At 40.3% G+C, this 26,704-nt stretch overlaps 1 protein-coding gene across 1 annotated transcript; it reads left to right on the plus strand.

Moving 5' to 3' along the window:
• Window positions 1-929: 929 nt before the first annotated feature.
• LOC101173260 (docking protein 1) lies at window positions 930-18,833 on the plus strand. The gene is made up of 5 exons (XM_004079775.4): window positions 930-1,398; window positions 13,377-13,697; window positions 13,896-13,995; window positions 14,079-14,251; window positions 14,962-18,833. The coding sequence occupies exons 1-5, from the start codon at window positions 1,342-1,344 to the stop codon at window positions 16,282-16,284; spliced, it is 1,974 nt and encodes a 657-aa protein (XP_004079823.1). The 5' UTR covers window positions 930-1,341; the 3' UTR covers window positions 16,285-18,833.
• Window positions 18,834-26,704: the final 7,871 nt, after the last annotated feature.

Below are 26,704 nucleotides of genomic sequence, written 5' to 3' on the forward strand. Positions count from 1 at the left end.
AACTTGAACCTGTGTGACTCAGATAAATACCTGGTACTGGAACAGTTCAGGTGAAGTTTTTCTAGATTTTTGGGATTTCTTTCAAGATGATCAATTGAAAATAAAATGTGTGTACAAACAAGTCAACAAGAATTAATGGAAAATCCATTCACATTTTAGTTTCCTAAAGTTTAGTCCACTGTTGTTTTTCCACATCCAAATAATCCAAAGGGAACATGATTAGCCCTTGTGCTGTCCTATGGGGTCAAGATGGCCATTGACATGTTATCTCTACCATGACAAAAGGTGAAAAAAGGTGGAGGAGATTTCATGTAATCAATGGACACCAGTGAAGATCACAAATCATTGAAGAAAAAAGTTCAGAGCACTGCTAGTGGGGTCCAGATGACCTCACTCCCAATGTCAAAGTGCCTAGGATAGCACAAGGGTTACAACATTCTACCACACTGTATGGTCATGTCTTTGCTATATAAAAGTGTTTCCACACATTGGCCTGTAATGATGGACTGATCAGTTTTTGCTGCTTTAATAAATGTGTTGTCTCTTCAGATGCACTTGGTCATTTTTACGTTAAATCCAACCCCCCCCCCCCCCCCCCCCCCCAAATATTGATATAATTGACTTAATTCATTTTGAAAAGATTTTATAATGGTATAGGTTGATTTGATTAACCATTGCCTCAGACAGATTTATCTGCTTGGATTTTTAGAGCATAAATCGATTCATCAATTAATTGTTGCAACCCTAGATTAAATTGAATTATTTTGGCATATTTGAGTAAATTTTGAGCATTGGTAGTAATAAAAGGAAACAAAATCCTTTTAATGCTCATTTATTACAAGTATATAGGTACTTTCCATTCCATCCAGTGTAGTGGTACAAAGGAAAAACAAACAAACAAGACAGTATTTACAGGTTACCGCAGCCTAACAGGAAAATAGGCTTTTAATATGAAGGTGCAAACCGGATGTGTCTTGTGTATCATTTCCGCCTTTGCCGCTGGTCCATCCTCACAGGAGGAGTGAGGTTACAGACAGTCAAGAGGACCAGCCGACATCACTCGAACAGCGTAAAGTTCCTTCGGGACCGCCTCGCTGTCTGTTTGGACCGTCCACGGCCCAACATGACGATTCCGAACCCGCATTTGAACAACGACGCTTCAACGGCTGCTGGGCGAATGTAAAAAAAAAAAAAAAAAGCGGGGAAGTTACTTTTGGGGAGGGGGGTCAAAGGACAAAGTTACCCATAAAAAATAAATATAAAATAAAAGGTGAATTTTCGTCGAAGAAGGTCGCTTTTCTTCTGTGGAGGGGAGTGGGCTTCATCGTTTTTTTGGGGGGCATGGACACCCACGTGAAGGAGGGACAACTTTATGTGCAACACCAAAAGTTTGGAAAGGTGAGTCCAGAGTTTTTTGCCCCCCTAAAGAACATAACAGAACTATCTATCAGGAACGGTTTTAATACTTCCGCAAACAAAATTCTCTGGGTAACGAAAGGCGCATTACCCATCCATGTCAATGTGTACTTTAGGAAAGATATGACACAAGCTGTGGTGAAAGTTGGATAAAGTCCTGCAGGCTGAGTGACAGCTCCATGTTCGATCAGTGAAGATGGAAACAAAGACATTCAACATATTATTTCCAAATAACAGTGACAAAAAAGAAGACGTTTGATTCATCATGTGGGTCAAAGTCCTGTGTTTGTGCAGATGGAGGAAGTTGTTTTGACTTTGCTCTGGTTTTGATGTTTATCTGATGGCTCAAGGACAAAACCATCACTAGAATATAAATACACTTCAATGTTTGTGGTTTGGAGAAAGTTGCCACTTTTCTTTAAGCATGACTTTGCACAAAAAAAAAAAAGAAATGGCAACAAATGAGTCACAATCAGTTAGAGCAATGTTAGTGCTGCAGCCAGCATGTTGTGTGCTTTGACACAGACGCGTTCCTGTCATAACGTGATGGTATCTTTGTGTGATTCTGTGTTTGCCCCAGCTGTGGGCATTCTCTGGTCTCGCTGCACAACTGGATCAGGCCTCAGTGACACTACGAGAAGCTGTGAGAGGGTCTTTGTTTGGACGTCTCTCGCTGGTCATATGACATGAGCCGACAAAACGCTTGTTTCCTGCTCTGAAACCAGCTCCTCGATGCACGCATCCGTGCCTCCAAATGCATCCTTCGAGGCCTTTCCATGCAGAGGGGAGTCGACACATTTATCTCTTGAAATAAAGTCGGAGGAGCCCTGAAGGCAGAAAATCTAAAAAAAAAAGCTTTTTAAAGTAGCTAAACAGGAAGCTTAAGAGCAACATGTGTTTGATGCACAAATTCTGCGGTCTTTAGATCTGTCAGTAAACACATGCTTATATATTTATATGTCTGGTTACCACATGCTCGGTTGGAAAAATGTGATTTAAAAAAAAAAGCTTCTTCTGCACGACCTGCAGCCTGTTGGATGACGTGTTACGGTTAGACAGTTTACTACAATTGGTTAGCAGGTTAGCAGTTTTTGTTGTACAAGAAGCAACTGCAAAAATAAACAACAAAATTACAGGAAATACAAACAGATTTTTTTTTATTTTGGAAGTGACTATTTGCACGTATTTAAGGGGAGGTTAGATTCAGGGTTTACGGTAAGGATTAGGGTTAAAATACTCCGATCATCTTCTGATCTATTGCAAAAGCGTCCCCCATGGGTCATGTAGTTATGATTGTGATGTTTTTAGCCAAAAAAATAAATAAAAACATGTCGTTTTCCAGGACATAGTTTCTGCAGAGCGGCAGGAGTTCGTTAGAAATTCACCTCTGAGTTGTGGACCGGACTGTTGGTGTGGAGTAACCCTTCCACCCCATCCCTATTGTTGAGAGTTTTCTATTTACACCGTCTCCCACAAGTTTACAGCCCCTCGCATCCCCTCAAAAAAAGGCGAGCAATTTTGGAGTTTATCCAGCCGTACAGTTTGGAGCCAGATGTCAGTTCAGATGAGGAAAACAAAGACGTAGATCTATTTGTCTACAAGTGGATGCATCAGAATGGAGCGGAGCAGGGAGCTTGTGTCCCAACTAGAATATTTTTTTTCGTAACAAATACACTTTTTTGTTTTCATCTGCTCTTGATCTGCAACGATTTTCTTTATAAATGTCCTCCATTATCAGTAAAATGCCAAAAGAACACGTTCAAAACACACTAGTCATTTAGTGCAATCGATGTTGTACAAACAGGAGCTGAAAATAGACAAAGAAAAAGCAAAAAAAGACTTTCTAATGGAATATTTTCTGATTATAAGAAAACCCCTGGTTTATTGTTGACTGGGTTTGGACAAAAATCTTATCTAAAGACAAAGGAGAATGGTTTCACATTGAGTCCCTCTCATCTTTTCAGTGCCTCAAGAGCTTTAGGGGCTTTAGAGACACACTTCTAGTTTCACTAAGGATGTTTTTTATCACACCTGATCAAATTGAGGTTTAAGAGAAAACGTCAAACTGATGTCATGTAAAAATACTCTCCATATGCCCCACAGATGACCTCCGTCATCTTAACGGTACCAGCCCCATCTCTGGTTGACAGGACTAAGGCTGTGTCCAAATTCCTTCCCTACTCTCTATAACCTCTTATATATAAATATAGTGAAGAACCTGGCTTCAGTGCAGAGACAGGGACAGCAAGTGCAAAGAGTTCAGTGACCACAAAGTTCATCTTATGAAGCAAATGTTTGAAACGGTGGACTAAACACATCCGCAGGCTGGATGTAGGTATGAGAATGAGCTGAAAGAGAAGCTATGTAGACTTAAGAAGGACTATCTAGAGCCCTGGATTTGAACGGACACCGTGCTCACTAGTTAGTAGTTATTTATGCCAAATAAATGATGAAACCTTGCATGATTAAATCATTTATACAAAATGTTTTTCAAATGGCAAATCGTTCAAATGCAATGCATTGTGGTCTATATCCGTCAATTTAGTGAGCATCGATGCTCACTGTTTTTTTTCCCAAGTCCTGGATTTTGGGATAGTGGATTAGGACACCCCCACAAAATGCCCTTAACAGTGCAATAAGTAGTGATGGAATTCAGCCAAAGACGAAATGGAGATGAATGGATTATTGGTTTTGCGCAAAGTCTGGATTATTGTAGCAAACAAATGACAGTAAACATACCCCATTTTTAAGTTTTAAAGAGTCCTTTTTTCTTTCTTTTGGCGAAATAGTTTTGAAATAAAGTGAACCCAAAGCGGAACATTGCGGTAGAAAAAAAACCCCATTTAACATAAAAATAATTCCATGACTTCAGTTTGTTAATGTTTGAATTCTTTTTTTTTTTTTTTTTTGGATCACATACTTTTCAGTTTGGGCTCTAAACTTGATCAGGTTTAGCAGAATTCATGAGATTATTAATTCATCCAAAGAATTTGTATTAATCCAGCAAACTAGAGTTTTGGTATTTGTAAATCCATAGAATGAATCTGCGACTGTATTTGAGCCCAAACTGCTTACTGAACTGTCAGTCAGAGTTGATCGTGTGATCAGCAGCTGATTGACCTTTGCAGCAGTTTTTTGCGACCGCGCATAAAAAAATACTTTGATCTAGTTTTTCTTACATTAAAGCTTAAACTTTTGACAAAAAATGAAGAAATATATTGTTGTATTTTATTTAGTCATAAAAGATGATTATATTTGAAGTGTTTAAGCACTTCTAAAAGGCCTCTTTGGTCTTATAAAGTTATTAGAGTGAAAACAAAAGTGAAATGCTGGAGCAGGCTGGTTGTTTTGCTTCTCCAGATGACATTTCCTCTCTCTATGAACTCTCATCTGATTCAGATGTGAAAGCTTGCACAGCATTGCATGATGGCGTGAAGGATTCAGTGAGACGTCGTGTCTGGGATTTGCAGCAGCCTGTGTCCGTCCCACATCTTATCACAGCGGAAGCTGCTGGGACTTGTAGGAGCTGCAGCAGCCTGCAGCTCCTTCAGGTCATGGTTGGCAGCTGTTTGCTGGGTAACAGTGGAGCTCCTGGATGTGCTGATGGGCTCTAATTGGCTTTTAAAAACCTCCCGTGTGGCGCGAGCTGGCACTCGAACAGCAGGGGTGTGTGGTACTTAAGTGGAATTACATCAACCCTGCGGCTGCCGCATTTGAATGTAATGATGCGTGTTTGAATGTCTGCCTACTGGATTAATGTCTTCTCGCGTCGGATCTGGAATTCTTCTGTTCTTTCATGATCTCCCCAGGTTATTTTTAATACCGTCAATGAGACAAGTGTGTAATCTTTAAAGAACTACACTGATGACAGTGGTTTTTGGTTTTTATAACATGTAATTGTGGCATTTTGCTGAAGATTGAGAACACATGTTATGTTATGGTAGAAAATGAAGATTAAAATCACATTTTTTCTGTTATCAAACCATTGTGAATCAGAAGGAGACCAAAACATACATGGGCAAAAGACTGTGACGTAGAAAATACGCCGGGCGAGTCACAAGCTCCATTCCCTTCTGACACACCCACTTGTAGACGACTAGATCCACGGAGTCTTTGTTTTCCTCATCTGAGCTGGCTTCTGGCGCAAAATTGAACGGCTGGATAGCTCCAATATTGCTTGCCATTTTTGTTGCACCAGTAATGTTAAGGTGGAAGTGTGAGGGGCTGTACACTAACAGAAGGGTGTGTAAACAGAGATCTCTCAGCAACGGTAAGGAGAGCAAGGTCCCGCCCACAACTCAGAGGGGAATTTCTAATGAACTCCTGCTGCTCTGCAGAAACTACGTTCTAGAAAACGACGATGCTTTTTAATTTGATCTAATTACAGCATAGTCGTAACTAAAAGACCACTGGAAACACTTTTAGAATATATCAAAAGATAATCAAAGTGGGACTTTAGGTCTTTGTTTTTGTGATACTGACATCAGCATCTTCCTTACCAAGTCAACCAAAATGTAGCATTCTTCAGTATCAAAGGGCCTATACAATTCTGTGCTTGAGCCTTTTATACCAAACAATATCCATGTATTTAATAATATATTACCTTTGACACACTTTAAATGAAAAATAAGTTATTTTCACAGTTCATTTTGCTACCCAGAAGTGGCTCTCGTGGGTGCCGCCCATTTCATGACATCATGACGGCGTTTCACTCACGAAACCAAACAACATCCAAACTTTTGCAAAGATGGAGGTGTATATTGTGGATATAAAAGGACAGCATTTTTGCCGATTACCACTAGCTCCACGGAAAAAGTGGGTGTGTCTGTTGGCCTGGGGGGCGGAGTTAGCAGTGCAGACTCTTTCTGGAAGGGGCTGTTCTCACTTATCTATGTCACGATGCCCACTCGTTTTTGTGGATTGGGAGGTGCTGGTGCTCAGAAAAGGCTTCTAGAGGAATATCCAGAAATGTGTGTACAGATCAAAATACCACTTTGGGGTTTCTTTTTGTGAGGAATGAACATTGTAATACACTTCAGAGCTAAAAAAAAAAAAAAAAAGATTTTGCATGGTACAGGCCCTTTATACTCTGTACCTTAGTCCACAAGTTAACATGATCAAAACTGTCCCTTTGGCTAAAAATTCTCATGTTTATGATCATGTTTATGGTCGTTCAATAGAAGGCTGACTGTAGAGTGTTCAGAAAAGGGTTTAAAAATACAGTGTCAGAAATAAGTATAAATGGACATTTCCTTGGTTTGCCTTTTATCTTCACACATCTACTCACACCTGTTATTTACAAGAAGATTTTTCATTCTTGAATAAAAATAGAGTTTCATATTAAATACCTGTTGACCATACTCATTGACTCTTTTACTAGTTTCCACTCAGACTTTGTGGGGGCTCTTTACCGTTTTTATAATTAGAGTAGAAGTTTTTGGTGTCCCTGCTTTAGTGGACGGCAGCTTTTCTGTTTTTCTTTTATTTAAGTTTTGCTGTTTAGCTAGCTGTTATTATCGATAGTACTTTATTATTATCTTGTTTTTGGAGCATGGGAACACAGTAATTTCACCATCGTGAGATCAAATAAAGTTCTATCCATCTAGTGGACTCCAGACAGTTTTCAAGAAGATTTACTTTACATCTAACCCCTTTTCACAGATCGGCTTCAGTCAAGTTGTAGATGTGAAATTTTGGACTTATGTGACCTTTTCACTGTTAGTTTGAATGTTTTACAAAGGGCAGCTCTCAGCGGCTCTGCAGGCAACACAAAGTCCCCATAACTCTGCCAGAAACTTGATGATGGTACATAAACCGAACAATCAGGTTCGCAGCAGATAAAGCCATTATTGGAAACTGGTCGGATCTTCAGCTATGGTCTGTGGTTTAGACATTGATCCCCATACCGGTCCATAGGACAGTTGGTACCAGAGGAAAGAAAAACCGTGACCTACATATTTTATGTTTTATTTATAATCAGATTCTGAAGGACGTTTTATTTTGAAAACTACTAGATTCTCCCCACCATATCTGACTTGTGTCAAGTCGCTCGTTCACATGTCAAAAATCCATCCGCTACTTTCTTAAAGCAGCTGTGCAGATCGCTAGAGGCCAAGCTAGCAAAGTTAACAAAAAAACGTATTTGGAAAGTTTGTTTTCACAGTAAAGAGTCAGTGTAGAAACAGAAGAACCTTCCAGTTAAAAAAAAAGAAATCTGCATTTAAACCAGGACTCTTTACTCCAAGTTTGTATTTATTGTGACAGTTGTTCACACAGACCATAATAATAATAATGCAAAATATTCAGCAACCGGCTGTCTAATGTTACAAGGATGATGCTAATAAAGTAGCTTAAACAGTGGATTCATGTTTATGATTATATTTACAAAATAACAGTTTTAGTGACCATTTCTGTTTCTGTATTGATCCGTCGCACCCTAAAAGTCGGACGTGGCTGAAGTTGGCGTCTGTTTTTTTTTCTTTTTCTTTTACTTCCACTTTAACATTTATGTGTTAAGGGAAAATAAGATAAATAAAAGGAAAATAAATAAAGTTTAAAGCAGCTGCAGATATTTTACAGAGGATGAAGATAAACGTTACTCTCACAAGTTAAGGAAAATGGAAAAATAAAAAATCAGACACCCACTTCAGCCTCGTACAGGCTGGTTCTTGAAAAGGTTATCGTACATTAAATCTGTGGTTGGGGACCACATGTTTCCCTCCTTTGGGCGGCTAGCATAAGCCATCTGAAGCAACCGTCCATAGAATCTTCTCTTGTGTTACGATTGTTACCGTCCTTGTAAAACTTGTGCTTCAACAGTCTATTAGGGTTGTATAAGAAGGGTGAAGCCAAAAAAAGCCATCAGAATGTACGAAACTTGGCTCCTCTGACCTTGTTTTTGCTGAACAGCCGCAGGGAAGGAAGCCCAGACTCCAAAGATGGCTTCCTCGCCTGTCCCTTAAAATGCTACATCCACTGTTTCCTACAGAGGATTGAGAATCTACACAACCACAACATCTGCTCCAGTGTCAAAACTGATCTGAATCCACACAAACATGTCTCACAATCAAGTAATTCCTATAAATTGGAGTCGCGATTTAGCACAGATTGAGTTTTTCTATAAGGAGCAGATGTACCAAAGGCAAACTTTATATCTGTTTTCTGTTGACGATATTTCCCTCACATAGTTTAGCAGAGTTGCAGTTGGTTGTAAAATTGTTGATGTACGCATTTTTTGTTTTTACATTAATCTCTTCACGCTCAATCATTCTAAAACTATATATCTGAAAGCCAAGAACGGTGCACTTTCTGTTAAAGACCAGCTAAAAGTTGACAAGAGGAACCAGTGACGGTTGAACACTTTAGGTAGACGTTTAGCTAAATCACAAATTTGAGCTAGGTCGAACACAAATCTTAAAATAACAGTCAATCAAACAGTAAAAGTTGCGAGCATCGGCGCTGTCTGCAGCTCTGGTTAACCTATTTGCCCGTTCAGTATCGGATCTATATTCAGATGTGTTTATTGAAGCTGCATCTTTGGTTAGTTGACCCGATTGAGGAAATAAGTCTCTCGGTTTAGACATCTTTCCACTACACATGTAGCAACTCCGCTTTTCTATTTGCCCCAACAGCTTTTTCTCAGTTTCTCTCTGCAGCGGCGACTCTCGCATTGGTGAACGGCTGCAGTTGCGCTCCAACTGCTGCGGCGGCAGACGGAATACAGTCGCAGCCGTTTACTTTCGTAATACCATGAAAATCAAGCCAATAGAAACCTGTGGAGCAGAAACGGGCTGGGCATGCAAATCCGGAGGTGTAATACCTCACTAATAACCAACGTAAAAGCTGCTGGAACTGTAACATCATTGTGTTTCTGTTGTACCATTGATAAGGCAGTGCAAACAGGTGTGGAGAAAAAAAAAAATCAACAAGCGTCCTTCACTTAGTAAATTGTAATGTTAGCAGAGCATTGAGGAAGTTACTGGCTACGTCTCAGTCATCGTCTCTTTTGCATAATTTCCACTGGCTGTATTGGCTGCGAGTGCTTTGTTCCCTTATATGGACCAGCTGTTTGACATGGGCAAACACACGGCACGACCAAACTGCAGCAAGCGTTTTGTCACACCTCCTTTTAGGTGCACAATGCAACTGGTTACTCAACAGACGTGGCTGAGAAGTTTGCACGAGTGCAGGAGACCAGAAACATGTGTGTGTGTGAGTGTGTATGTGTGTGTGCTTGAGAGTGAGTGCGCAGAAGAAGGAAGCAAAAAGAATCCTGGGTAATGACAATGCCACACGTTTCCTGTCCTCTTTGGCAGTTAGTCGAGGCCTTTGAGTGTGTTCACGGATCTGCTGACTTACGGTCCCTGAAATGACGAAGCTCTGCTACAAAGACACACGTTGTGTGTTTTTTTTTTTTTTGGTGAAGAGTTTGGGACCAGTCCTCCAAAGAGGGCAGACAATACTGAATCTACCTCCAGGCTGCAGCTGTTTCAGCCCCATAATGCAAATGGTATAACTGTTCTATGTGACTAATCTCTTTGTTTTCATCCTGTGACCCATAACTATGAAGTCAAACAACACCAGAACCTGACGCCGAACATTTCCGCTTTACAGTTCAAAAGCAGTCCCTAAATAAACTATCACGAGTTTGCTAAATATGCTTCAAATGCGCAGCAAGAATATCTTTAAGCCCTCTTTGAACCGGGGACACACAGCTACACAAAGATGTTTGTCACATCCACAGGATGGGGTTTAGGGTCTCCAAATAAAGGAAAGTGAAGCTGCCAGAGGCCACATAGGCTCTTTTGTCTGCTTATTTTTAGCCGTGAACATCTGGGATACTGCACACCTGCGATACTTCCCGTTGTTCAGTGTTGCTCGTCGTGGTTTTTCTTCTCCTAATTTAGGAGAAGAATATCATCAAGTCGGCGGTCACTTCCTCAAGCACTCATGGAACTTCTCATCTCACTCTGACTGGATCTGAAACCGGTTTAAGCTGTCGGTCACACGCCTGTTTTAGACCACAAAAACATCTCAACGTTTTATTTTAAAACATGCAGGTTTTAATTTGAATAACTAAAAATAAATGAATTGCTCATCTTGAGTTTTATTTCCATCGACTAAAAACCAAGACGTAAAGTTTGAATTGTTTTTCCAACATGCTTATCTCTAATTTAAAGTTCTCAATCTTAGAAACTATGACAAACTCTTTGCCCTATTTGTGATTTTGCATTAAATTCTGCTTTGATGCTTTTTTATCTGGTGCTTCATAAAAAACATGAGCCAAAATATAGTGATCGGTCCTCTCATCTGTGAAACTGAGAAAAAGACATCCAAGTAAAGCAGCTGCTCCAAAAATGACAACGTCACTGTTTGCACACTGGCCCACGTTTGATACTGAAACAGCGATGAAAAAAACAAGAAATAAAACATCTTAGATAAAATCGGTAGAGCTACTATACATTTGCTAACCTCTGCTTCCAGATGAACTCATTTTCCAAACTTGATTTACTTCTATCTGTTGATTTTATCTGTTTTAAAGATCAAATCACATCTAGCTTCTCCTAAAAACTACAAATGCATTCATCTATTCCCAAAATCTAAAATTTCCAATGCAGTTTTTTTCCGGCTAAAAGCTTTTTTTTGTTATATTTTAGTGGAAAAATTCATCATTTTATAAAAAAAAGTCAAACTTTTTGTTTAGTTTTAAATCACTATGTAAAAAATCGGAACAAACAAATCTGGTAAATGAATGAAAGTTTGACCAAAAAATCAAATTTGAAATCAAATTTGGGTGTTTTGAAAAATCTAATGGATTCAGCGTTTAATGATGTGATTTACAGGACAGACTATAGACTGACCACCGAATTATCCCAGGAACCACCAATAATATATTTACAATAAAATAAAAATCCCTGTTGATCATTTATATGTTTGTACTACAACTAAAAACGGCCATCAGTTTTCTTCACTCCTTTATCCGAGCATTCATTTTTAAAATAATTTACTATGAACATAAGAGAATGGTTAAAGACCCTCTCCAATGAAAATTGTGTAGTTGACGTGTTCTGGTGGCATTTTTCTAATGATTGGAAAGAAAATTAAGCTCAAAAATAGCATTTCTGAGCATTATATATTCAAATGGTTGCAGACAAAAAAGCAGTTGGAGGAAGTAACGTAACCAGTGTAAACAATGGGATGATGGGAAATGATGGCTTACTCCACGTCAACAGTCCCGCCCACAATTATTAAAGAACTCCTGCTGCTCTTCTAGATAGACACGGGTTATTTTAGATTTTGACTAAAAACGGCGTAATATAATAAAAAAGACCCGCTGGGAACACTTTGAAAATAGACCAAAAGATCATCAAAGTAGGACTTTAACAATGGCTTATGTTATTATTTATTCTAATGTCCTTGTTAATTTATTTAGGTCTCTAATTGCATGAGACAATATCTGTTTTCTGAATTTTCCTTTTAACTTGTTTTAATAACGAGCATCATGCAAACAGTCTTTTTGTTACTAAAAACATAAAAGCTCAATGTTCTAAAACACAAAGGGCCACTTTCTCTGTCCGTGTACAGGCCTCTTTCATTTACATCCTGCTATATATATCTATATCTATAGCTATATATCTGTATATAAATATCTACAGTGTATATAGATATCCATATATAACTGTATATAATGTATATATATCTCTTTCTGTCTGAAGTGCTTTTACTTCTAGATGGGCTTCAATCTGGAAGTCACATGTTTCCTTCTTAAGGGTGGATAGGCATGATGGACTAAAGGTTTGCGTATGCAAACATCTGTGTGAATTACCCATTTTTCCTTTAGCCTGCGACTAATGCAGAACTTGATGAACTGGATGCACAAAGGCACACGTGTGTTTAACATGGCCAAAGACTATGCAGAGTCTAGTTTTCACATTTGCTTTTTGGTTATGCAGCGTGAGAATTTTGAAAGAAACAGAAGAAGGAGTTTATGGAAATGGATCACTGCAGCAATGTGGTTTTATCAAAAACAGGAAGGTGTTTTTTTGTGTGTTTATAATTCTCACAAGGTTAATGTTAACTGACAGCTGATAAGGCGTTAACAGCTGTCACTTATTGATGTGAAGAGGAGGAGGAGCCATAATGAAAGGCAGTGAAAGGTGTGAACATCTTTAGTTTTGCAGTACTAGACTAATGTTACTGTAAGTGTGTGTGAGTGTGTTTCCCTTCAACTGTCAACTTATTCGGGGCGTACCCCACCTTCGTCCAACAGTAGCTGGGATAGGCTCCAGCAACCCATAAAGGGATTGAGCACGTTCAGAGGATGAATAGATAAATGGATGAATGCATAGATAAATTTGACTTACTACCTGTCCAGTTAGCATGGGCTGCCCCTGGTCATCCCCTGCAAATCCTAAAGTAACACAATCAGTTTGTGTGCACACGCAATATGGGAGATATTTTGTATTTTGTACAAAGTTTCTTTACGTTTTGCTGACGATTTAGCTTCCGGCTCCAACCTAACGAAGCCAGTTCAGTCGCCATTTTTTTCTTAAAACGGATGTCGCCTTGTTGGAACAAGTCGGTCTGAGTCATCGTTTCTATGGCAACCACTCTAGCAAATCCGGATTCTTTTTGGAGGGCCAACCACTGAAAAGTAGGCTGGGAGAATCTGTCAATCATATAGTTGGCACAAGACCACCTACTTTTGTTGAGGCATCTGATTGGTCAGTTAACAACTTAAATCATTTGCTCTCCAGAAATGAAAAAAGGAGGATTAACAAGAACACCTAAAAAAAAGTAGCAGAGCAAGAATGACTATTCTGACAAATGTTTGAGCTTGGAACGCCATGGGGAAGGGGTCACTCAGTCCAGTTCTCACATACAGTCGATGGTTAGAACATATAGTATGTTTCCTGTCAGGAACTTATCTGTGCCTTTTTTTTTTTTACTTTACCCAACAGAAATGGAAGAAAAACTGGTTTGTGCTCTACCCGGCTAGCCAAAACGGCATCGCCCGCCTGGAGTTCTACGACTCGCACGGGAGCGGATCCGGCTCCAGCGGAGGCTCGATGAGCGCCTCCAACGAGAAGACCAGGAAGCTGGACAAGAAGATCATCCGCCTGTCGGAGTGCATTTCCATTCTTCCCGCCCTGACGGAGAGCTGCCCCAAGGAAAACATGGCGGCGATTTGCGTGGAGACAATCGACAAGACTCACGTGTTCGCGGCAGAAAAGAACACTATCACGGAGTGGATGGACACCATGTGTGACATTGCGTTTCAGGTACTTCGCCACTTTTCTCTCCTGTGTGTCACAAACAGGATGATCGGCTCAATCTTAGGAAACCAGCGTGTGACTCATGAGTAAGACGTGGATGGAAGGGGCTTTCAGACTTCCTTTATGTGCGTTTCTTTCTGTCTCAGTGTTTCAGGGATCCAAACTATTCTTAGGAAGTGTCTCTGCTGTCTTTGTGTCCCATAGGGGGGATGTGGCAGCAGCAGCAGCAATGCCGCAGACTCGAACGCAGGACCCAAGGACCTGCAGATGGCGGACAACCTCATCTACTACTCCAGAGAGGAGGGTGAGGGCTCGGTGTGGTCTTAAACAGCCGCGCATTGCAGGACAGTCCACAGAGATTCAAGCCAGCGCTCATGTGTTTGACAGTGAACGAGTTCTGGGTGACGGTTCAGCGCAGCGAGGCGTCGGAACGCTGCGGACTCTCCGGAAACTACTGGCTGAAAGCAGAGAGTGACGTTTTGATCTTGAAGGAGCCGAAGACCAAAAGGAGGGTTCTGGTGTGGCCCTACAAGCTGCTGAGACGCTACGGGAGAGACCGGGTGAGCAACGCGGAACCAACTAAAGAGGAAATTGGCATTTATGGACACAATGCAGCTCAAGAGGCACATCTGCTCACACACAGGAAGTGTAAAGTCCACCAATGTCTGATTGATTCATGTTTTGAGTCAGATGTTCAAAGACCATCAAATATTATAATTTGGTTTTACTTTGGACACGCTTTATTTGCCAAAAAGTCTGAGCTGACGTGAACCAGAAGAATAAGGCGGCCGTGGTGCAGCGGTAGGGCGGTTGACCCATGATCATAAGATTGCAGGTTCGATTCCCGCCTTGCACACCCATGAGTCGAAGTGTCCTTGGGCAAGACACTGAACCCCACCTTGCCTCTGGTGGTAGGCAGGCGCCTGTGTTTGGCAGCGGAGCCGCCATCAGTGTGTGAATGTGTGTGTGACTGGGTGAATGGGTCTGTGACTGTAAAGCGCTTTGTCCTTGTAGGAAGAAAGGCGCTATACAAGTATACGCCATTTACCATTTACCAATAGAAGTTTGAGAGCAGAAGGCCGTTTCATTTCTGTGATAAGAAATCTGGAAAGTGAAGTTGAGTAAAAAAAGGAAGTGTGGATTGTTTTAGTGGCCGGATTCTGTGAAAACTTGATAAACGCTCAACGCTTTTCTTTTTTCCAATTACTGTCAAGTCCCTTTTTAGGATTTTTTGCACGTGAACATAGCTTGTCTTTTTTTCCCCCTGCAGGTGATGTTTTCGTTCGAGGCTGGCCGCCGGTGCGAATCGGGCCCCGGCAACTTCACCTTCGACACAAAGCAGGGCAACGACATCTTCACCGTGGTGGACCAGGCCATCCAGTCTCAAAAGGCCCTGGCTGAGGAGCATCACCTCAGCGGGCCGTTCAACTCTGACCCCGACTGCCCCTCGTTGCTGCCGCCGCGCGGCTCTATTCCCGGCAGCGGCGACAGCAGCGGCAGCTGCAGCAGCCGGGAGGCGGACGGCGACTCAGGGGGCAGCAAACCGGGTTCTGCCGACGGCGTGCTCGGTAAAAGAGAGGGAGGAGACGGGGGGAGGGGACAAGCAAGCGGCGCGGTGCACAAAGGGAGGAGTTTACCTGAACTTCCCGCGATGCTGGGCGTTTTGGGGGGAGGAACGACACCTCCCCGTTCTCCCAGAGGCCAGAAGAGTGCGTCAATGGAAGAACAAATGGGTCTTTATTCGGAGCCTGCAGATTCGGTCCGCCTGCATCTGCAGGGCGCCGATGGCCTCTACTCTGACCCGGTGGACAGCCTCAAGGGTCAGAAGAAGACCAACGTCCCATGCAGCCCCCCTTTGCCCACCCCACGCCTTCGACCGGTCGGAGACGACGCCTCTGGAAGCGGTGGGGGCAATCACCACCACGGAGGCAACAGCCAAAGGAAGACATCTGACCCGTACTGTAACGTCTACAACCAAATTAGTGCTCTGAATCTGAACGGGGCAGCAGAAGGAGGAAGAGGAGGAGGAGGAAGAGGGAAGAACACGAGACCCGCAGGAGGCAAAGCGGAAGGGTCCTCGTTTCCTCCCGTCATTTCCCTGGAGCACATATATGATGAACCAGAGGGATGCGCCAAGGGAGGCGGCGGTGCACCGAGCAGCTTAAGCCCGTGCCCGTACGAGGAGGCCCGGCTGGAGCTCCGCCTCCTGAAGAAACAGGAGGCGCTTCCTAACGCGTCTGAAGCAGAGGAGAACTTCAGCTCCGTCTGTCAGGGGAGGCCTTTAGATCCGCAGAGACACTGCGCTCCTCAGGCAGCCCCGGGTCGCAGCACAGCCAAGGGGCCCAAGCCGGTCACCGCCCCAAAGCCGAGCAGGAGCGTTTTTGCACGCAAGGAGGCCTTCCCCCCGCCCCCTGGGAAACACGCCCCCAATAGTAGTAATTTCAACAACAACAACAACAACACGTGGGCGTCGGCAGGAGCAGGAAAGGAGATCTACAGCCAGGTATCCAAACAGAAACCTCCTCATTTGTGGTACAACCAGAACCAGCTGAGATCTCCTGATATAATTTATGACAACTTGGGGGACATTTAACCGTCTTCAGGACAGATCGTTCTTGTAGAAAGAGCCAAGCTCACTTCTATGGACCGCGTCATGTGACACACTTGTATTGTTCTGAGTGGATTGTTGGATGGAGGAGCCTCTGTTAGGACCCGAGCTGCACTGTGCTGGATGGAGCCTGTTCACTCCAACGCCTTTGAAATTGAAGCCTTTGGAATTTACTTTAACAAGCTCCAACATCAGACTGGAAACCATGTTTTTTTTCGTGTGGAACTGCAGCTTTTTACTGCTTCTCTCAAATGTGACGCAGCGCCAAAGCCAGAAGTTACAGAAAGAAAGCTTCCCGCAGATTTCATTTGGCTCTCTTTGTGCCTGTTTGGACTGACCTTGTACCTAAAAGTGAAACAGTAACATTTATCAGGCCGGGGCGCCAACAAAAGGACTTTGGTTTCATTAGCGGAGCCACTAAATAATTACATTTACAAATATATCTGTTGGTGTAAAGGTAGCATTTTTCCAGTGGATGCATAAAAACCTTTATCCCTTGTGCTATCCTATGGGGGTCAAGATGACTATTGACGTGTTCTCCCTACCATGACAAAGGTGGATAAAGGTGGAAAGATTTCATGTAATCCATGGACACCAGTGAAGATCACAAATCATTGAAGAAAAAAGGTTCAGAGTACTGTCTAGTGGGTCTAGATGACCCCACTCCCAATGTTAAAGGGCCTAGGATAGCACAAGGGTTAAGAAACATTTGAGTCTATCAAATCAACGTTAATATTTTTAAATATTGAATGTTTTTGTATCGATAAACTAATTATGGAACTAATCAATCCCAACAATGTGTTTATGGGACCGAAACAGCTGTGCTGTTTTGTAAAAAAATAACGTACAATAAAAAGCTCTCTGACCAGAATCCAAAAATCCTTTTCTCAACGCATTTACTCCTGTTTTTGGTGTTGAGAGATTCTCTCAGAAGAAAATAGCGTTTATGTTCACTTTTCTGATGATAGAGGACATATTCAAAGAAAACTCCGATTAAAATCGTTTTTCTGAGTATTCGCAGACGAATGGAGCAGACGAAAAAAATTCTGTTTGAAAAAGAGCGAATTTTTGACGTAGAAAATCTGATGGGCGGGGCCACGAGCTCCCTGCTCCATTCTGATGCATCCCCTTGTAGACGGCCATGCACGTCTTTGTTTTTGTTGTACCGGTTATGAGGGGCTGTAAGCCAGCAGGAGAGAGAGTAAACAGTGGGGGTGGATTTCTAATGAACTCTTGCTGCTCTGCAGAAACTATGTCCTAGAAAACAACGTCATTATAATTAAAAGGAACAATATTAAAATAGATCCAAGGATGATGGGAGTGGGACTTTAACAGAAGACTTATAAAGATGCATTCTGACCTCACCTCCACCCTTCCTCCACGCTCTGTTTTTGTTGTTTTAGCTACTTTCCAATGACTAAAACAGACCTCCTTTCGTACTTTCCGTTCCTCCTCTCTCCATCCCTTCATTAATTGTGTCGTTTTGGTCACCTTGGCGACTGATAATTGCGGCTGGTTCGTGTCAGACGCGCCGCGCATTTCAACTGCGTGGAGATAGCACAGACGACTTGAGGTGCAAGAGAGGGAACGGCGGGAACAAAAGGGGGTTTTATCCTGAGCTGGGGATGACGAAAGAGCGAGAAAAGCGGCGCTCAAAGGCCGAGAAAAGCGGCGGAAAAAAGATGCTGACATGATGAATGCTGGCTGGATGAACCTGCCTGCGTCTGCTTGGCTGGCAGACAGGTACAGACTGTTTCCTTAGCTGCTGCTTTTCATCCCTGTTTTCTTTTTCCATCTGCTGCTGGAAGAGAAGTGAATACATCGCTTCATTCAGACTGAAAGAGGGAAGAAAAACAGAAAGAGAAGCGGCAAACTTCTGTTTTTCTCGTTAACCTTTGGTTAAACTTGACTTTTTTTTTTAAAGGGTGTAGCACACATTTGTGGAATATCTCAGACTTCAACCTGGCTTCCTGTTGCTGAAACTTTTCAGCTCCAGTTGTTTCTCCAACGTGAAACATTTGATTTCTTTTTATTTATTTAATTTGAAAGCTACTGCATTTTTTTTTCCAATCAATTTTCCTTTTTACTTTCATCCTAAATGACCAGAGAAGCTAAACTGTGGACTTGTTTCAGAACCATCATGACTCAGCATCCCCCCCCCCCCTTATTGCAAAGTTAAAACTAAAAGGTTTCAAGCACTTTGGTCTGAAAATAACTGGACCGGTTTGACAGAGTGAACCAACAGGAGCTCTCGGTTGCACATGGCAGCGTGACGGCATGGCGAAATAAAAAAAAAGGAAGGTAGTCAAAGTCAACTTTAAAAAAACAAAAAACAAAAGTTCACATCATGCTGATGTCAAAGATTTCGTTTTTGCAAAACAGGACGTTTTACCATCGAATTTTAAATGAGCCTTAACATGGGTCTGGTAGTGTGTTACCATGGTAACTGGGATGTTTACTGACTCGGCTCAAGTTCGAAAGCAAATTGAACCAAAATGTTCATTTCATTTTTCCATTAAAGTGCTCTAAGTGAATCTTTTCTTCATGTTGTGACTGTTTTTTGTTAGATGTTGCCTGTTTCCTCATGATTTCATTCTCGTAAAGACAATGATTTAGGATTGCTTTGTTCTTATAGTAGTGTGAACTTTTAAAAATACTTTTGCAACTTTTTTTCCCCCATTTATTATTTATTTTATGGTGGCCCTAGTACTCTGTCATAGTTCATCCTGACTCTAAAACCTTTTTTTTCTAAACACAGAAGAGAGTTTTTGGAAACTTTTGCAATTTAAAAATCCACAAGTGAGTTAATTACATATTTTTTCAGCGATTGTTCCGTCTTTTGTGTCCATCACATTTTTCTGCTGCGTGCCTTTGCCTTTTCACACATCTGCAGAGCTGATCGACTGACTGCCTTCAACCTACATATGAAAATGCTCATGCAGACCTCTGCAGAGGCGGATCAATACGGCTGTATCCAGGACACGCTAAACAGAAACATCAGCCACCAGCAGGGAATTCTGGGAAACTCTGACTTTTTCTTTTTGCCTGATTAGACTCTGTAGTTTTGTGATGTTTATGCAAATATCAAGGCCCCTGCCTTTTTATTTTATGTACCTTTGAATCATTAATCAGGTCCAGTTTAGTCTCACCTCCTCATCTAAACGTTAAGTTGCATTTCCACTCAGAACTAGAAGAGGCACTGAAACTGTCTTTCTATCAACGCTTCTCTACATGATGGGGGGGAAAAGTAGTCCCTCTAGTATTTGGCCTTGTATGGTGATAGTTACGGATAGTCACAGCTTAAAGTTTTGATCTGAACTCTCTTATACAACTTCATTCTTTGTTTCTTTTTTTTAAGATGCCAATTTTCGGACTCATTTTCAGCACCTGTCACAGACTAACTGAGGATCATTCTGTCTGCGCCGCATGGTCTTCCTGTGGAGTCAAAGCCTTTGACTGTAGATGAGAACTGGACTGAGTGAGTGGGACATCACCCATAGAAAGCGACTCACTTCTGACGTCGCCGTGTTGGAGCCAGATGCCGTCGGTAAGCGGTGATTGATGCGAGTTGGTCTGAGTCCAGGTTTTTATGGTTACACTCCAGGCAGTCAGTAGTGAGCTCGTTGGAAGGCCACACCCCCAGTACTTGACTCAGGAGAATCAATCAGATGTTTGACGGGAGACCCAACGCTTTTATTGAGGCATCTGATTGTTTAGTTTATTGAAGTATAAAAAAAGATTATGAGGATTAGCAAGAACATGTCAAAAATGTATCCGATTCTCTAAAGAAGTCTCTGGGATTCTGGCTTCTTGGAGCCAGCGCTGACTCCCTGGTCACTCAGTCCAGCTCTCATGTACAGTCCAATGCTGGAGCCCCTCCCACCTGTGATCTGGGCATGTATCCCAGCAGCCATCTGGGTTGTCCAATGTGAGGAAACCGTGGGCTGCAGTTACTACAGCAAACAGAAACAACTTTTTTCTTCAAACAGGTGTGATTTGGAAGTGTGTGTTCAAAACCAGAACTGTTCTGGTTTCCTCTTTTTGACTCTGCAGACCACCAAAACCTATTTTTAGCTCTGTGTGAGTAAGAAGAAAGTGTCATTGACTTTGTGCAGCTGAAATCCAGATGATTCCTTCACTCTGTGATGCAAAGATTGCATCACATTTAGAATAAAACCTGTGTGTATCACATCTTTTTTGTCAGCATTTGGTTTTAAAAAACACATTTGCAGACTTCAAGAGACCATTGTGACCCAGAGATTTCCTTTTCAGGACCTCACCTCCCACTCACTAAGGTGAACTTCCTCTTTCAGTTCTCTCTGATCTGCTCTCTGCTCTTGTCTCTCGGGTGCATCTCTGCACAGCCTTTTCACCCTGAACTCTCCCAGTCCTGAAGCCAGCAAGGACAATTCCAGGAAAGACACAAAGGATTACAGTTTGTGTGACACACACACACACACACACACACACACAAAGCCTGGAAAAAAGACTTTTCTGCAAAAAGAGAAACGGAAATGGAACGTTGAGAATGAAGCAGGAAGTCGCAACGCTAAAAGTTATCATGATAACTGCGTCAGTGCCATGTAGATCACACTGAAATGAACTTTTTTTTCATAGGTTACAGTGGGAAAAAAAGGTCAGAAAAGGATGTAACCCCTCATGCCGTATGTTGCTGACTCACAACTTACCATTAAACCGGGATTCTGCTTAATTTAGCATCTCCTTTAATGGAAAATATTGTTTTTATATTTTCTTATATTCAGTGATTGGAAAAAGAAAGTCAGACATGAAGGGGTTAATGTAGCGTTAAGATATAAGTATGGCTACGAAGGACTCAAATCTGCCTACATTTGAGGTCATTCTAGTAGAACACAAAACGTAAAGCTTATTAGTAGTCATGCTGTATAAAGTCCTACAGGATTACCTGAGTTTATGTTCAACTTTGCCTCAGTTTAAACAAAATCCCTCAAAACTACGGTAGTTGTGTTTGTGTGAAAGTTGCGCATAAATATGCCGGAAACAAAACATGATGTTCCATTTTGAAGCTCTAGTTAGGTTTAAACATGTGTGTTGCAGAAAAATCTCTCTTTTTGATAGCTTTGCAAATGTCAGGTTGGAGCGGGTTTTGTGTTTTCTTTGAGGCCGTGAGACGTTTTTCTAACTCGAGTAGGTTCTGCTTCACGTCCCAAACTAGAAATAATTTGGAGCGATCAGCTCTGCGAGTTAAAAAACGACTGCTCACCCGCAGCGGTCTTTGGTGTTTCTAACATGTTCTTACAGCATTTTTGTGATGATGGAGGGCAATTATGAAGACTATTAAGTCTAAAATAGCGTTTCTGAGTATTTTAATTTAGGAGCAGATAATATTGTTAGGTTGGGGTGTGAGAGGCTGTGAGCACTTAAGCAGATGGATGACGGGAAGTGGGGGCGGGCTTACTCTGTGGCAAGAGTCAGATGTCCTAGGAAACGACACAGGTTTTTAGATTCAGGCCAAAAATGGCATAATTATGATTAAAAGACCACTGGAACCACTTTCACAAAGATAATCGGAGTGAGACTTAAAAAGAATGAGAAAAGAAAAGCTCTGTGTCGTGATGAGGTCGATTAAAGGCCTGATTCAATCCATCAAAAATCGCTAAAATATGATGACATCCATCAAAAGTCAAGACATTGGTATTTCTGCTTTATGTATCCACTTTATTCTACTTGATAATTTCGACAATTAGTAGTTATTGTATCCAGAAAGAAGAGAACTATCGTGCAGCGCATGTCATCCTCTATTGGGACTCGGAGCAAGATGTCCAGTAATACCAAGTTAGCTGCTGAAATTGCAGAAATGAAGGAATCTCTGAACTTCTTGTCAAGGGACATCAGTGAAGTGGTAAAAAATCAGAAAACACTGACAGGTCTCATGGAAAAACAGATCCAGGAGTTAAAGGCTGTCATCAAACAAAAGGATCTAAGGATTGAAATCCTGGAGCAAAAGGTGGATGACTTGGAGCAGAATTCCAGAGCAGATGACCTTCTGCTCACAGGGCTAGAGACCAGACATCAAAGTTATGCCCGGGCTGCTGACCCAAAAAGTGATCAAGAAGGTGAAGATGCACCATCTGTGGAGCAGCACACCCTGGAGCAACAAGTGATCCACTATATGAGAAGTAAAGACATTCATCTGGATAGTCGACACATCTCAGCATGCCACACTCTGCCAAGTAAGGATAAAAAAAAGAAGCCTATGATCATTATAAGATTTGTAAGCAGAAAGCACAAAGTGGAAATCCTAAAGGAGGCAAAGAAACTGAAGGGCACTGGAGTTTATTTAAATGAGCACCTGACCAAGAAAAACTCAGAAATTGCTTGGACATGTCGTATCCTGAAAAAGCAACATAAAATACAAGCCACCTGGACCAGGAATGGAAAAGTGTTCATAAAACTGAATGGATCACCAGAGCAAGCTAAAGTGGTAGCAGTGAGACAACTGAAAGACCTGGATCAGTACAAATGAAAAACTCTAAAGTTCTATTTTGTTTAGACTCTACTGACAGAATCAGACTGTGGACTATTCTGTAGAGAGAAGGACTTTATTTTCAGCACAAATGACTGACTCAGTGGTGAGTGAAAACACTTCTAAGTTTGATTATACAGAGCATGGACTTTATGATTTTGATAATGATGTGGATCCAGACACTCATGTGTTTAATAAGTTCAAGGATACCTGCAGATATTACTGCGAGGAACAACTCAGTGAAGTTAAAACTGAGGGAAAATTTTCTGTTATTCATTTTAATTGTAGAAGTCTACCAAGAAATTTTGATAAAATTAAATCTTTTTTGGACACATTTAAAGGAAAATTTAAAGTAATTGCTCTGTCAGAGACATGGATAATTAAAGGGAAGGAAAATAATTTGAAAGTTGAAGGTTATGATTTGTATTACAATAGCAGAACAAATAGGATTGGAGGGGGAGTTGCCCTTTATATTGACAACGGTTTAAAATGGAAACCGGTAAAATGCATGACATCTACTATTGATGATTTAATGGAAAGTGTTGCTGTGGAAATAGAGTTACAAAAAAACAAAAATATGACTGTTGGATGTGTATATAGGAAACCAGGATCAAAAATTGAAACTTTTAAGGAAAATTTAGAAGATATGTTAAGTAATCTAAATCACCATAAACAATTAATAATTTGTGGAGACTTCAATATAGATCTCATAAAGCTAGATTCACATTTACAAACATCTGATTTTTTCGATTCATTATATAGTAAAGGATTGTATCCTTTGATTACAAAGCCTAGCAGAATAACAACAAGTAGTGCAACTTTAATAGACAACATTTTTACCAATATTTTGGAAACTCAAAGAAATTGTGGGTTATTAATTAATGACATAAGCGATCACTTGCCTGTATTTGCTATATTTGACTTCAGGTTGCAAAAAAAGTCAGCAGAAATCCACCAAATATACAAAAGAATAAGGAATGATGAAACTCTGAACGCTTTCAGAAGTGATCTCATAAATCAAGACTGGAATGAAATTTATACAAATGATGTAAACGGTGCATATGAGGCTTTTCTGAAATGTTATTTAGATCTTTACAATAGACACTGTCCAGAAGTTCTAAGTAGACCTAAATCTAAAAATAACAGAAAACCCTGGATAACAAAGGGCCTACAGAATGCTTGTAAAAAGAAAAACAAACTCTATAAGGACTTTTTAAACTTAAGAACAGCAGCAGCTGAAAAACGTTATAAGGTTTACAAAAACAAGTTAACAAATGTATTGAGACAAGCTGAAAAGAAATATTATCATAGGATTCTGTATGAAAATAAACATAACTTAAAGGCTACGTGGAATATTCTGAATAAGGTCATAGGAAATAAGTCAGGATCAATAGAACTACCTCACTTCTTCCTTAAAGACAATGTGGTCATCAAAAAGCAAGAGGACATGGCAAATGAATTCAATTCATTTTTTGTAAATATAGGACCCAATTTAGCAGAAAATATTACATGCAATTTACAATCAAAAGATATTATTGAAAATAAAAATTGGATTTCCCATTCTATGTATTTATCTGATGTGACTGAAAATGACATTTTGACTACAGTATACAAACTAAAAAACAAGACCTCAAAGGACAGGGACGGGATTGACATGAAATTAATAAAAATGACCATAGATTGTGTTGTAAAACCACTACATCATATCTTTAATCTTTCACTTAAATTAGGAATTTTTCCTGAGAAGATGAAAATAGCTAAAGTTATTCCTTTTTTTAAAAATGGAGACAGACATACTTTTAATAATTACAGACCAGTATCATTACTTTCTCAATTTTCTAAAGTTTTAGAAAAGTTGTTTGTTAACAAACTAGACAGCTTTATTGAAAAAAATAAATTGTTAAGTGAGAATCAGTTTGGGTTTCGTTCTAAAAGGTCCACGGGTTTGGCTATAATGAAAACAGTTGAAGAAATTTCAACAGCAATTGACAAAAAGAAATACACAATAGGAGTTTTCATGGATTTAAAGAAGGCTTTTGACACCATAGATCATTCTATCTTGATTTCTAAATTATATGCATATGGGGTTAGAGGAATCGCCCTGAACTGGATCACCAGTTATTTAAAAAACAGACAACAATATGTACAGTTTGGAGGTAAGAAGTCTGATCTTATGAATATTATTTGTGGACTCCCACAAGGCTCAATTGTAGGACCTAAACTTTTTATTTTATATATAAATGATATCTGTGATATTTCTAAGTTGTTACAGTTTGTTTTATTTGCTGATGATACTAATTTTTTCTGTTCTGGGGATAATCTGAAAACCTTAGCTAAAAGTATTGAAATGGAAATGATAAAACTCAAAATGTGGTTTGACTACAATAAACTATCTTTGAATCTAACAAAAACAAAGTTTATGGTGTTTGGTAATAAAAACAGAACAGAAGTGACTTTGTCCATTGACAATATAAAAATAGAACTTGTTTCTCTTTCGGCTCCTCCCATCAGGGGTCGCCACAGCGAACAAGTCGCATGGTAAATTTGGCAATGTTTTACGCCGGATGCCCTTCCTGACGCAACCTTCTCAAAGCAACCGGGCTTGGGACTGGCACAGAAGTAGAGAAGGGAACAGGGAGCAGCCCGGATTCGAACCTGGGTTTCACGGACGGAAGGCGCCGCAAACCAGCACGAGCTAAACCGGCTCCCACAATATAAAAATAGAACAGGTGTCTGAATTTAAATTTTTAGGGGTTATGTTGGACGACAAATTAACATGGAAATCTCATATATTTTATGTAAAAAATAAAGTAGCCAAGAGCCTTTTTGTTCTGAACAAATCTAAATATATTTTACCATGTCATATTATGCACATGTTATATTGCTCTTTGGTTTTACCTTATTTCACATATTGTATTGAAGTGTGGGGAAATACATATGAAACTAATATAATGCCCTTAATTCTACTACAGAAGAGAGCTATTCGAATTATTCACAAAGCTAATTTTAGAGATCACACAAATGAACTTTTTATTAAGTCAGGCTTATTAAAACTTAAAAATTTAATTGAATTGCAGACCTTATTAGTTATGTTTAAAGCCAGAAACAGAGATTTACCAGAAGACCTACAAAAGTTTTTTATTTTTACCACAGGAGATGAAAATCATAGGAGAAAATTTGATTTCAAACAACAGATTGCTCGAACAACATTAAAGCAAAAGTGTTTGTCTATAGCAGGGGTAAAAATGTGGAATTCCCAGGAGAATTAGTTAAAAAGTTGTCAAAATATTATTAAATTTAAACGCATGTATAAAGCTAAACAAATTAGTTTGTACAAACTTGACTGTTGAATGCAATTTTTGGAATATATGTATTAAATGAATGGAATGTATTTACTGTGTAGTGGAACTGTACATTGTGCAATCTGAGCACAGGTGATGGTGTGAGAAATGTAAATGTAATGTTTAAAAGGGAGCAGATAATTATAAGAATTGTGTTCTTCAATTCTGCTCCCTTCCAATCATGAAAATGTTCAATATGTAAGACAAACATGTAAACATTTGAACATCAATTTTCATGAAAGGAACAAAAAAAAAAACAAAAAAAAAAAAAAAAATAATGTCCAATTTAACTTTACTAGAATGGAACAAAAGGATTTGACAGTTTTTACTGCTTCCTCATTTAAAAAGTCATAAAAAACACACAGGCAGGTCCCTGACAGCCTCAGTTTCAGAGAGAGAAGACACAACTTCCTGCTACCGAACAAACGATCAGGGCTTGATTCTACAACCGAGTTTTAGGGCCAATTTACAAATGAAAATATTTTTTTAAATTACGACTATAAATTCATAAATTTACGAGAGATAAAAATCACGACTGTTAAATTACGAGAAGAAAGTT

The sequence above is a fragment of the Oryzias latipes genome, chromosome 18, assembly GCF_002234675.1.
Source record: "Oryzias latipes chromosome 18, ASM223467v1".
Lineage (NCBI taxonomy): Eukaryota > Metazoa > Chordata > Actinopteri > Beloniformes > Adrianichthyidae > Oryzias > Oryzias latipes.